The sequence below is a fragment of the Vicugna pacos genome, chromosome 32 (genome assembly GCF_048564905.1).
Source record: "Vicugna pacos chromosome 32, VicPac4, whole genome shotgun sequence".
In the NCBI taxonomy this organism is placed as follows: Eukaryota; Metazoa; Chordata; class Mammalia; order Artiodactyla; family Camelidae; genus Vicugna; species Vicugna pacos.
Window position 1 is genome coordinate 21,197,519 of NC_133018.1, and position 13,663 is coordinate 21,211,181.

Consider the following 13,663-nt stretch of genomic DNA (forward strand, 5'->3'; position numbering starts at 1 on the left):
CACACAAGCACCCCCCCCACCCAAGCTGTGCCGAATTTATCCAGGACCTCTTGTCCGCGCTCAGTCTCGCAGTCCCTGTCCCCCGCAGACACCTCCCCTCGAGACGTCGCTGCTCCATTCCGAGGACCCTCTCCGTCTCCCTCATCCCGCGACCTTGGGAACCCCCACCCTTACTCCCCGAATACGCCCGGATCCTTCCGCACTTTGCCCAGTCGGTCATCCTTCCGGCGGTCCCTGTCCCCGCCAACGCCCTGATCACCCCGGTGGCGCTCCCCAGGCCTCTGCGGCCAGGCGCCCTCCCCCGGGGACGCCGGGGAGTGGCACGTCCCGCCGCCTATCACCGGGCGGCCGCCTGGTGCCCCGTCTCCCGGCGGCGGGCCCCTCCCCCGGCCTCCCCAGCCCCTCCCTCCTCCCGCCTCGCCTCCCTCCTCCCCGGCGCTCGCGCGCTCGCTCACTCTCTCGCTGGCTCCAGGGGCGGCCGGCAGCTGGCGCGGGCAGAGGCGGCGGCGGCGGCGGCGGCGGCGACGGCGGCGGCGCGACCGGGATGGGACGGGCGCTGGGGCGCAGGAGCCGCGGCGGCGGCGGCGGCGGCGGGGGCCGCGCAACTCGGTCCAAGTGCGGGGCCGCCGGCCAGGGCGCCGGGCGCTGAGCCCCCACGGCCCCCCGCTCCCCGGCCGCGCACGGCCGAGCCCCAGAGAGCGCGCAGAGGCGCAGCCCGGGAAGCGCCGCCAGCGCCCGCCGCCTGCGTCTGGGGAAGAGCGGCGCCCTGGGAGCGAGCCATGTCCGGCGCCCGAGCGTAGCCGCGGGGGCCGCTCTCGGGGGCCGCGGGCCGGGCCCACCGCGCGCCGAGGACCATGCTGCCTCCCGGCCGGGCGCCGCCGCTCGGGCTCCTGCTGGCGCTGACGGCGCTCCGGTGCCCAGGTAACGCGTCCCCGGACCCCATCCCCGACCCCGGCCGCCGCGCACAAAGTTGGCTCCCGCACGGGGCGGCCACCTCCTTAAGTCCCCGGCAGCTTACATCTCCCGGACTTGGACAGATCTGAGAGGACTCTGAGAACCCAGGGGTCCCCAGCACGTACCCATTTGCCCAGCGCGAGAGCCCACCCGCCTTCCTCCCCAAACCCCCCGCTCCCCTGCGGATCCTTTTAGGGCGCACGGGGGCAATGGATGTGGTGCGCTCAGCCTCTCGAGGCGGGTGGGGGCGCGCCGCCAGGAATCGAGTCCCTTCCCCGCCCCGCCATGGGGCAACATCCCCCCGGGACCCGGTTCCCGCGGCGGCTTTGCTGTGGCAGGGAGTCGGTGGGCCCCTTCTCCTGGTTTCCTGATGCCCGAGGACGCACGGCCGTGCTTTCCTAAGACACCTGCGGGGCCCCACCTTGAGGTCGTCTCGGTCGGAGCTGTCTGGCTTGTCCGCAGCCCCTCCCCTGCCTCGCGGCACCCTTCCGCTTTTACCTCCCCGCCGGAGGTGCTCCTTCCTCGGTGGCCTCCCCTTGGCTAAGGCGCAGCCCGCTGCTCGCCTCCTGGAAACGCGGGCTGCCCCCGCGCCCTGACCCCAAGGCGGCCAGGCAGCTCTGGGCACGCAGGGCCGCCTGGAACGCAGTGATGCCCAGAGCCAGTGCCTGGGTACCATGGAGCCGGGCTCCCCGCTGGCACCGGCACAGCTGCCCCCAAAATCTGGTGAGTGGGAAAGGCAAAATAGTCAGATATTTTGGGTCTCCGCTGGAGTTCGGAAAGCTTTCTACCACCTTGGTGCGGCTACACGTTGGTCCTAGAGGACGCTTATCCTAAAATGCCAGTTCCTCCTCTCTTCCCACCCGAAGCATCCAGAAAATCCCGAAGGCTCAGATGAACCGAGAACAGTCACCAGCAACGTTCATGTGCATTTGGAGAGCTCAGTTCTCCAAACCTTTTAACGTCAGGATCCGCGATTTGGGAGCAGGTAGCTTTCGCTTGAGAAAATTTCTTCTCATCTTCTTAATAAACAAACCATTGCACAGACACCCAGAACACAGCAGAAAAATACAACTCTAACTTTTCGGCTGTAGCTCCCTTGGCGGGTAGACGTTAGGAGCAAATGTCGCATGCCAACTTAATGTTGTGATGTATTTGCACGGAAGGAGTAAGTAAGTATTGTCTTCATTTGAGATGCCCTCAAGTGACCCAAAATATTTAATAAAACCTTCGACTCGGAGAAAGCCTTCTGTCAGAAATACCCATCGGCTTTCAGCTTTGGTGCAATTTAGAGAGTGGTTTTGGACTTAACGTGAATGCCTCTTCAATCCGTTTGGCTAGCAAGCAGCTGCGAGAGCTCCTTCGCTCTCCGCGTTCCTCTGTGCTAGGTGAGGAGGGCTGTTGCTGGGGAGAAGCTGTTTCCTCTTAGTCGAAGCCCAGGAGCCTGTTCCTCAAGGTGCACAGCCCCTCGGACTTGAACATTGCAGTTTTGTCTTGATTTTGTTTCTGCACAGGGGTCAGAGTGTGCCTGGGTGTGCTCATGAGTGATATCAGAAATCTCTCAGAGAAGCTGCCTGCCTAGTACTTTGTAAGGGAACGCGGTGAACCCCCTCCGCCCTCCCCTAGCAACAGAAGAGCTTGTGCTGTTGCTGGTTGGGATGGTCTGTCACTGAAACGTGGTGCTGGCCGGGCGGCGGGACTCCCGGAGGGTCTCAGCTGGGCGGCTTGTTCTGACAGGTGGTGGTGGGGTGGAGCCCCCAGTACCGTCGCCAGGTCTTTGGAAACACGTGTAAGATTTTCACCAGTCCCCACCAGGGACATAAAGAGAGGACAGTTTGATCACTCTATATTTAGCACCAGTTAGGAGAGCTGGGGCGGTGGGGGGGAATAACAAGGCTGAAATTCCTGAAAGCAACTTCGCTGCCTCCTGTTGGTTGAAAGGTTTGGAGGAATTAACTAGAGCATCCTTCAGAGCTGGTTGGATTTTCTGGATAATTTCTGGCGTGATTTTCCGACCTCGTTTGGCTGAGGCTCCGGGAGAGGGGCTGGAAGAGTTCAGAGCCGAGGAAGGAAGGACTCACTCTCTCTCTCCCGTCACACACAGGGACTGGCTGCTTGGCACCCCACCCCCCCCCCCACTCCTGCGTGGGTAGCTGCCATGGTAAAGAGTGTGGTGGGTGTGCTTCTTTTAGCCTTGCAAGCGCTTAAACATATGGAACTGTACTTGGTAAGAGTCAGCACAAATCCCCCAGCTGAGCGACTAGGGGGCCCCCATTATTCAAGCCACTTTTGTGCACGCTATGGCTTTGCAAATTAGCGGCGCTGTTACAGTTCCTGCTGGGGAAAATGGACGCGTCTTGCTCCATTGACCCATTATGCTCGGGGTCTATAAAATCTGGGTGGGTGGAGCGCCCCCGACAGAGGGGCCTTGTGAGTGGCAGAGCCTGCTGGTCGGGGGCTGGTGGGGGGAGACTTTGGCTTCAAGGCAGAGATGCTGTCAGCCGTGCCTGGCACCTTGGCGTGGCATGCGGTATATTTCTTTCTCGTTCCAATAGTGATTGGGGACGGGGGTTGCCTGTGTGTGGTGCTGCTCTTCAGAGAGGTGGCACTGGGGGTGGCGGGGAGTTGTATGCCAATGCTGTTGCCTCCTCCAAGTGATTTAATGGCTGAACAGTGGAGGTTCCCAGAGTAAATCATTTCATTTCCCCTCGCCGGATGCAGGGAACTTGGGAGGCATGGGGCTTCTGCATGAGCTGCGGTGCTTGAAGCCAACAATGAGCCTGGTGGTTGCCATGGTCCAAGGGAGCACGAGAAACCCCTCGCCTGTGGGTGTGAAGTCTGGGAGGGTGGTCTCTGGGCTGGCCAGGCCCTTGCAGGGGCCTTGTGCCTGGATGAAACCACCCCCTCCCTCGGTTGTATGCAGCTGGGCAGCTTTGTTCTCTTCTCCTGGGTCTCAAATTGAAGGGGGATGGAGAGGGTGCATTCTCCTTTGAAGCTATGGGATTCGGCAGATGCATTGCCTCCCATCACTGTGGAGGGCTGGAGGCACCCGGGTGCCAGCGGCAGCGTCACAGGCTGATAGCGGTACCACCAGCTCTTCCCCAGAGTAAGTGAGTGGGCTCGGAGAGCAAGATGCGTCTTAGAGCATCGCCTCCAACAACCCTCTCGGCAGATGGCAGAGGAGACTCAGCCATGGGAAGTGACTTGCTCAGGGTCACACAGCGAATTGGTGTCAGATCAGGGCTCGGGGCTCATGCAACTTCTCTCTTTTTTTAAAAAAAAATCCTCATCCAGGTCTTTCTCACTCTGCACAGAGGAGCCTTTCTGGTCAAGGAGTTCCACTGTCTGGTCCTTTAGGGCAATGCGACTCCATTTAAGCAGTCCAAGGTCACGAGAATGACAGTTGATTGGGGTGGCCAGAATAGCAGATGTCAGCTCAGAAGGGCAGATGCTGGTGATGAGGATGGGGTGATGACGGAGGCACATGCTTCTGACGTCACTCCCTGTGTCGTGGGCTCCATCCTGGGCCTTTCCTCGTATGAGCAGGGTGGAATACTCATCACTCTGGCTGATGGACAGTCTCGCTATTCACAGCTTACAGGTGAGGAGATTGAAGTCCAGAGATGCCAAGTAACTTGCCTGAGGTCACACAGCATCAGGATCCCAGCCCCGGCGCTGGGCTGTGCCTTACCCCCCACCTCACACAGCCAACCCTCCTCCACAGCCTTGCCCAGAACCATGTGGCCGGGCTTCTGGACAAGCCAGGCTGACATTTCAAGGTGGTGGGTGGTGACCAGGTCCCTTTAAGTCCCTTTCTTCTTTCTCTCTCTCTCTCTCGCTGCAGCAAAGACATCTATTAATGTGAACTGAGGTTTCCAGCCATGGAAATCAAACAGCCTGGAGTCAACTCTGCAGGCAACTGGGAATCCTTTGAGTTCTGTGCCCTCGAGGGATTAGATGGTTATGTTAAGGGGTGAGATTTTAGCAGACACACACCGCCCTCCTTTCCTTTTGGTCTCCTGCCCTGGTTCTCCCACTTCTGTGCAGCTCAGGATGAGAAGAAACACCTCAGCTAACCCTGATCTACACTCGCTTACTGTGCGTCCTCAGCCCTTCGCAGATTTCACTTTGTTGAGTCCTCAACGCCAACCCCCCCACCCCCACCATGGGGCAAGGATGTGTTTGCCCCATTTTACAGATGAGGAAACTGAGGCCCAGAGAGGTACCATGACCTGTCAAGGTCACACGGCCACTAAGGGATGGGCTGTGGATGTGAACCCACAGTGCACCCAGATCAGGGTCAGTGCTCTTCGCTCCCACCTCCTCTACGTCTGTAGGCACTGAGCTTTGTGGGTGGTTTATTGGATTTTGAGACTAATTTGGGCCCGGGGATTCAGGGTTATGTTTTGAGTGGAGGGCAGAGCTGGGTCTTTTGGGGGGAACCCGTTTTGGGGAATTTTGGTCCCTCTGAAGTCAGGAGCCTTGGGGTGCGTCGGCAAGGACGGGCTGTGTGTTTTGGGAAACTGAGCTGGCGGGGAGGCTGCCGGCTGCCCTGGGGCCATGTCTGGCCTGCTGACTTCTCTTGTTCGTCGCCAACATTTAAAAAGTAGGAGATGCCAATATCACCCTTCAGGTTTCTGGCTTCTCGCAAGAAATGAGGAGATGTGATCCAGCCCCTCCTAGGCCCTCGACCTTCCTGCGACTCAGCTTCCCCACCCGGAAAATGGGTCCTGTCTTAGTCCATCCGGGCGGACTGGGTGGGTTTTAAACAACAGACATGTATTCCTCATGGTCGTGGAGACTTGGAAGCTGGAGATCATGGCGCCAGTGTGGTTACGTTCCGGGGGGGGAGCCCCCTGCCTGGTTCACAGATGCTGTGGTTTTAGTGTGACCTCACTTGGCGGGAGGGGCGAGGGGCTCTCGGGGTTCTCTTTCATAAAAGCACTAATCCTATCCTGAGACTCCATCCTCGTGACCTAATCACCCCCCAAAGGCCTCACTTCTGAACACCATCACATGGCCGGTTAGGTTTCAACCTATGAGTTTTGGGGGGACTCAAACATTCATCAGGCCCTGAACTCCCCCCGATGATCTCGTCACAAGACTAGGGGACACCAACAGCATGACGGGGGTCTGTCCTGCAGGGCCTGCAGTTTCTCAGGAGGGAGGAGAGGCTGGAAGGGCAGGGTGATGGGCTCTTTGATGCAACATTCAAACCTGTGAAGTGAAGGATAATGGCCTCTTGGTCACCTACCAAGCGGTTTCTCACTTCAGAATTTCCCTGGATTCTCGGGCCACCGCCCAGGGAGAGGTTAGGGGCTCAGATGTATCCCCGATGGGGGTACTGAGGCCCAGAGAAACTCAGGGACTTGCCGAGGACAACACAGCCCGTGAGTGGCAGGGCAGGGTCTCCTCCCCAAAGTGCCTGCTCCTACCTCCCTTGCCCCTCAGGTACTTCCTCATCCCAGAGTTTAGTCTCAGTCTCCCTGCCATTGGGCTTAGGTGCCTGTGACCTCAAGAGCTTGCATTCTAGGGCAGGTTTGGTGTGATGGAGAGAGGGATGAGAAGCCGGCCAATACGTAAACAGGAAATTCCCCTACAGTAGTTTACACTATTCATATTCACTACAAAGCCATGAGATGGGGAGGGACTGGGTGATCCAGGAAGGCTTCTTGGAGGAGGTGGCATTTATCTTATCTAAATGAGCAGGAAAAAGCCAAGCCAGAGAAGGGCGTCCCAGGCAGGAGGAATCCACATCCTTGCAAGGTTCTTTGCATTGTGTCTGATGCACAGCAAGTGATCAAGAGATGCCAGATCACTCATTGATTCATTGATTCATTCAGCATACATAAGTTAGCACTGGGGACACAGCAGGGAACGAAAGAGACATACCCCCCATTCTGAGGAACTGTCATTCTGGCAGAATGAGACAATGAGAAAACAATGGACAACTATGTAATTTCCTATCAGGCAGTGACAGCACCACTGGAAGAAGCAAAGCAGGGTTACTGTCACTTTTATTCTCCATCCAGGTGTTTGTCTTGCATCTTCCTGGAAACTCAGGGCAGGATGGACCCCCGATGTCCACCCTCTGCCAAGGGAAGGCAGGAAGGAAGTCCAGGGTCTTTGGAGTTAAATTCCGGTGTCTTCCCTCGTTCAGCCCTCTTGGGGCCGCAGTCAGGGTGCTCCCAACTCCCTTTCCTGATTCCTGCCTCCTGAGCTGATCAATACCTGCGCCTAACGTTTCGGCCCCGAAACAGTTACTTAAAAAAATCAATAGAGTCCAATTGGATTTGCTGTATTTTATTACTGAGGGTGATGGAGAGTCGAGAATTGCCCCGGCGCTTCTGAGCCCCGGCTGTTTTGCGGCGTTAACCTGAATTAACCCGTTGGGGGACCTAACTCATCACGACTACGCTTCAGAGCCCAGAATTCAGTGCCTAGGAAGGGTGACTCAGTAAATAATGCATCTCTAATGTCGGCTTTGTGCCTGGAATGCCTCCCACCAGGGCTCTTAATGCACCGGAGCGAATGGACACAGAAATACTGCCGTGGCTGCAGCCCGCGCTCCTGGGACTGACTCCGCGGGTCTGCCCGAGGGTCCTGGCTTTCCCTCCAGGACTCTGGAGCGCTGGCCTGGCCCTGCCTGGTCTCCTGGCTTTCGGAATCTGTGGCTTCCTTTGTTTGCCCGAGTTGTGTACTGCCGACGTATTTCGATCCCTGGCTTGCCGGGTTTCTCTTCTGTGGTTGTACCATCTGCTGCTGCAGGCTCTCCTGGGCGAGCTGAGGGGGCCAGGTGAGCGGGGAAGGGGGCGCCCGGACGGAGGGAGGAGGATGCTGAGGACTATGAGGCTGGAAGGGGTGGCCAAGGAGGAGGGGACCCTGTTCTCGCAGTCTGCTCCAAAGCTGGGGCAGGGGGAGCGGAAGGGGAAGGCCGTGGTGTAGATGGCAAATGTCATTTTGCCAGAAAAAGTTTCTAGGGTGGCAGTGCGTCAGAACTTTTCCAGGCCAGTGGAGAGCCGCCGGCTACCTTTGGGCCATATCTGGTCTGCAGACTTGTCTTGTTAGTTGTCGGCATTTAAAAAGCGGGAGATGTTAGTATCCAGGTTTCTGGCTCCTCTCAAGGAATTGGAAGACCCAGGAGCACTGGGCTGGCTCCTTGACTTTGCTGAGACTCAGTTTCCCCATCTGTAAAACGGGCCCTGCTTCCCCCGCTGCTGATCTTCCTCGAAACCCTACCCCAGTCCTCATCATTCCTTCATTCTGCCTTTGTTCACGACACATTTCCTATTGTGCGCCTGCTCTGTGACCCAGTAGGAACAAGACAGGCAAAAGCCCCTGTCCTGGTGGGGTTACCATTAAAGTGAAGGGAGGCAGATACTGAAACAGACACATAACCAAAAGACACTGTTTGTAAGTGATAGTAAGTGCTTTGAAGAAACGTGAAGTAGCGGGGTGGCGGTGTTGGGGGGTGGTGGTGGAGAAGACAGGGCATCCTGGGGAGGGCTGTTTTGCAGTTTTAAATAGCAGGGTCAGGAAAGTGACCTCTGAGCAAAGACCTAAGGAGGTGAGGGAGCCAGCCAGGGGGCTGTCTGCGGGAAGAGCGTTCCAAGCAGAGGGAACAGCCAGTGCAAAGGCCCCGAGGTGGGAATGTGCTTGGCAGGTTCCAGGACAGAAGGGAGGCCAGCGAGGCTGGGCTGAGTAGCTAGACGAGGTCACAGGGACCAGAGCCTGCTAAGCACTGTGGCTTTTGCTCTGAATGAGATAGGAGTTGCTGGCAGGTTTGAGCACTGGAGACTGTGCTCTGACTCACGGGAGCAAAGCAGAGAGAGAGCCCTGAGGGGCTCCTGTAATAGTCCAGGCACGGCTGGTGGTGGCTTGGACTAGAAAGTAGCTGTAGAGGAGGTGAGAAATGGTGAAATTTGGGGTGCAGCTCGAAAGTTGTGCTACAGGATTTGCTGACTGGTAGGTTCGTTCGATAAATATTTACTGGGAGCCAACTGTATGCCTATCCCTGTACTTGGAATGGGGGCCAAATCAATTGCTCGTTACTGGTGAAATGAGCAGACAGAACTTAGATCTGTGAGTCGGGCGTCTGCCTTTTGTGTGTTCTTCCCAGCAGCCCTGGGGAGAGGATTGGGGCAGATACACCTGTGTTTCTGCATCTGTGAGACGGGCATAAAGACACATCCTTAATGGGAGTAAGGTTAAGGGCATCCACTGAGACATGAGGTGCAAATACTTCTCAGCACCGTGCCCAGCACAGACGAACGGCTCAATAAACGGTGGCAGTTAATCATGTTGGCAGGACAGTTGAGGAAACCAGGGCTCAGATGGGCTATTTGCGCCTGGAAATATGTGGAGGTGGAGGTCGGATTTGAGCTGTGATCTATCAGATTTAGCTTGGGAGTTCATTTTTCTTGCTGGAAATCCTAATATTCAAATTACAAAAATTCCTCTTCCATTCATGATGTGATTATTCTGGCACAGTTTATTATGGTTAGTTTCCCAGTACAGGTGTACTTGCTTTTTTTTAGGAGACGTTTAGGTGAAAAGTTGTGTGCCAATCAGATTCTATATTCTCCATCCAATTCCACAACAGGTTAAAGATGTGTGAGTTCCATCTGATCCCGTGCTGGCCTTGGCTCCTGACTTTTTGCTTGGTATTTTCTGCACTCATTAAACTGGGCATCACTAGGCTATGGCCCATGGACCAAATCTGGCCCTCGACTTGTTTGTGTAAATAAAGTTTTATTGCAACACAGCTACGCTTGCTTGTTTATATATTGTCTATAGCCACTTTCTCACAACAAGGGCAGGGCTGAGTGGTTACGATGGAGGTCATACGGCCTGCAAAGCCTCAATAAATCACCTGCTATCTGGTCCTTTTAAAGACAAAGTTGGCCTTAAATGGTCAAGCAGGGAATTCTGTATAAATGTGTGTTTATAGCGCTCTACGGTCAAAACAAGTACCCCTTTTTAATGTCAAAAAAATTATCCAGCTCCTCTGAATGAGAAGAATTGTGGGTTTGGTATCTCTTGGTTAAAAAAGAAAAACATATTGATCGAAAGTTGCTGTCAATTCAGTAATGCTTTTGAAGGAGTGAGTTTTGGTAATTACAGTAGCATTTATGTAACATTTTAAAAATAGTAGCACATGTGTGTGGGAGATATTTTTCACTCTGCAGGCAAAGCTGGATGGCTCACAGCTCAGAAGACCCCTTATAGGGAGGCAGTTGGAGGGAACTGGTATTAAAGGAACCCACTGGTTAGTTATTTTATACTCAGAATGACTCCAATCAATGGCTCTCTTTTATGACCTTGTGTTTTTTCCTATTCGGTTGTTTTATAGATGAACATAGCCTTCTCTGTTTTATCTGTCACCCAGGTCTGTGATATTTTAAGTTTCCAATATTAAGATTTTAGGTGCATTCAAGGAGATGATGTGTCAAATGCAAGGGTGGGTCACTGTATTAATCTGGATTCCCAAAGTTGCAAAAGACAAAATTGGGAACTTAACTAGTCAGTCCCTGGAGGTGGGACGCTTAAGGGGGAAACAGCTTCAGGCATGGCTGGATCCAGGGGCTTAACACTCTCCTAATGAGAGCTTCTGCTCTCACTTTGTCTCTTGGTTCTCTTTTCTCTGTGTTCATCTAATTCTCAGACAGGCTGTCTCCACCTGATGGCAAAGTTGGCTACGGTTGGCTCTAGGCTTTGAATGTCTCTTTCCTTATTGTCCCAGAAAGAATCCCAGGACTGACTTTTACTGATCCAACGTGGGCTGTGTGCTGACCTCTCAACCAGGGACTGTAGCTGGGCTGTGGGGATGGAATCCTGTGTCTGATCAGCCACACTTAAGTCAGAAGCTCATTTCTGGAGCCAGAATCGGAAGTAGCTTGCCAGAGAGATGGAAAAGGGGATGATTCCCAAAGGAACATCTGGGTGGGTGGAAGGAAGAAAAGTTACTATGACAGGCTGCCAAATGAGGTGGGGACTCCCTCACCGTCCCCAAGGTCAGAAGAGCCCTCATGCCTGGATTGACCCCTCTGGTGTCCCTTCCCAAAGGAGCAAATGCTCACCTTCGCCCCCCTGCCTTTTGTGGGTTTTCTCCTCGCTGCTACCAAATCTCCTGGGGCTTCTGTTTTGCACGTGTGACCTCTGAATCCCCAGTCTGGTGATCTCACACATATTTCAGTGGCTTTGGTTGGAAACATGGGCTATTTGGAATGTAATCTGCTAATATATATGAAAAGAGAACTTGATCTTCGACCCAGCCATCCCACTTCTGGGAAATCTATGTTTTCTAGAAGTAAAAGCACCACTGGTAAGGTTGTATGTTCAAGGCTATTTATAGCAGCATTGTCTGTGGTGATAAAAAGGAGAAAAAAAAAAGCCCTGTTCATCAGGGGATCACTCTGGACTCAATGGTGTATTTTCGTGCTGGACCATGGTGTGGCTGTTAAAAAGAAGGGTGGACATCCATCGTCCTGGCAGGACCACCATGGCTTATTGTCAAGGAAAAAAGTGAGCAGCTGGATAACTTATCCTATGCAATGCCATGCTAATAAAAACAACCAGCCAGAAGTCTCCTGTGTGTATAAAATAGCTATGTTCATATAATGCTTCCTGTGTGCCAGTCATAGTTCTAATATATCTACACATATCAACTCATCTAATACTTTCAACAAGCCTGGGAGGTGTGTGGATATTATTATTATACCCATTTTAAAGGAGGAGAAGTAGAGGTCCTGAGAGGTTAAACAAGGTTATACAGCTAATGAGTGGTGGAGCTGGGGTTTTAATCCAAGTAGTCTGGATCTTAACCACGTCTCACCCCCCCAGCAACCCCCCAGCAACCCCACCCCCAACGTGCTTTGCTATTATTTTATTGGTGTGGAAGAAGATGTGGCTGGACTACTGACCTCAGTGGAGGAATGAAGGGGTGGTGGCGGGAAGGGGGTGGGAGAGGAGTGGGGGTGGGGAAAGGAAGGAAACCTGGAATGTCTGAGACACTTCAGCCACAGTAACGCTGCTTTTTAAGTTGAGAGCCCAGCTCTTAGTGTTTCTGGGTACCTGCTGGGGCTGGTGAGAATGTCTTAGTGGGAAATCCCCTGTATTTGCTGCTGTGCTTTGCTGGGGCTGGGGGCTAAGGTGCGTGGAACTCAGGTGACCCAGGAAGGATGCTGGCTGGTGGTTCCTTAGGGGAGAGGAAGCCTGAGCCTGATTGTGGTGTGATGGGTGTGTTTGTTTAGAATGGGTTCATCAGTGAGTGACAGAGAATTAAAATTGTGATAGCTTAACTAATAGGAGTTGGTTTCTCCCTCAAGTAAGATTCTGGAGCTCTGTTGCCCAGGACTGTAGGTTGGCTCTGTTCCAGAAAGTCCCCCATAGACCCTTGCTCCCTTCTACTATTTCAAGGTTGAAGTCTTCATCCTCATGATCCAAGATGGCAGCTATAGGTGCAGCCATCTCATCTCCATTCCAGGCACCAGCATGAGGGTGCAGACAAAGAAAGGATGAAGGATGTGCATCACCTGTCTTTTACAAACCAGTCCTAGAAGCAGCCCCATGATGTTTCCACTTACATCCCATTGGCTGTGACTAAGTCACATGGCCACATCTAGCTGCAAGAGACTCTGGGAAACACAGTCTTCATTTGAGGATGCTAAAAATCAAGAATTCTGTTACTACGAAAGAAGGAGAGGATGGATGCTGGGGGGCATAATTAGTAGCTGGTGATGAATACCTTTGGAGAGAAGCTGTAAACCATCAGGATCTTTCGTGTGTGTGTGTGTGTGTGTGTGTGTCTGTGTGTGTGTCTGTGTGTGATGTTATTCTGCCTCCTAAGGTGGGGGCTTGGGAAATATATCCAGGAAGAAAATGAAAGCAGTTCGGTGAATGCGTAACACTGTCTCTGTCAAAAATACGAAAATAATTTAAAATATTACAGATAAGTCTGAGGTCCCTTTTGAACAAGTTTGTATCCTTTCAAAAAGTAACCACTCTTTATCAGTTTGCTGTGTATTTTTCCCTGTTGGAAATACAGATAATACATCATTGTTTCAAGTTCGTTTTCAATATATATACATCTGTCTCTTCCCCAATATTCATGTACACATAGAACTTTTTCTTTTTTTTGAATTGCAGCATGGTCTTCCATGGTGTGGAAACATCAAGGTATATTTGGTGATTTTCCTCTGTCTCATAAGATGAGGGATTCCATACAGAGAAGGGGAGTTCAGAAAGATTTGCAAATGTCCATTCTGCTTACCAGGAACAGTGTGCAGAAATCAACACTCCACCAGGATCTGCAGACATTTGCGGAAAGCTGAGGTGTGACTGAGTGATAGCGGATGAAAGAACTGACACCTGAGGAAGTCGAGTTAACAGAGAAGTGGGGTTGAGGGGGGGGCTGGTTCTTAGAACCCAAGTCTGTTGCCAAGAGGTGCTGCTTTTGCGTGGCAAGGACCTGCCAGTGCTTCCCAAGGTTTCCTTCCCAGTGGTTCCAGCTGTGGCTGATTCCCAAAGGACTTGGAATGCCAGCCCGTCTACTCAGGGCACTTCTCTGGATTCCGGTGGCTTTACCCTTAGAAAAGGGACATCCTCCGTTCCCCAGCCTGTGCCTTCATAGCACTTAAAATAAACACAACTCTTTCTAATGCAAAAGACTCTAGAAAGCACCATGAATTTATGATGAAATTTTTTTTTATTT

At 53.3% G+C, this 13,663-nt stretch overlaps 1 protein-coding gene across 1 annotated transcript in view; it reads left to right on the forward strand.

Annotated features, from left to right (window-relative positions):
- Positions 1–484: 484 nt before the first annotated feature.
- TMEM132B (transmembrane protein 132B) overlaps positions 485–13,663 on the forward strand; it is a 292,208-nt gene continuing 279,029 nt past the window's right edge. Inside the window, exon 1 of the mRNA XM_072952906.1 lies at positions 485–921. Within this exon, the coding sequence (XP_072809007.1) occupies positions 855–921 (67 nt within the window). The 5' untranslated portion in view covers positions 485–854. The remainder of the gene's footprint in view (positions 922–13,663) is intronic.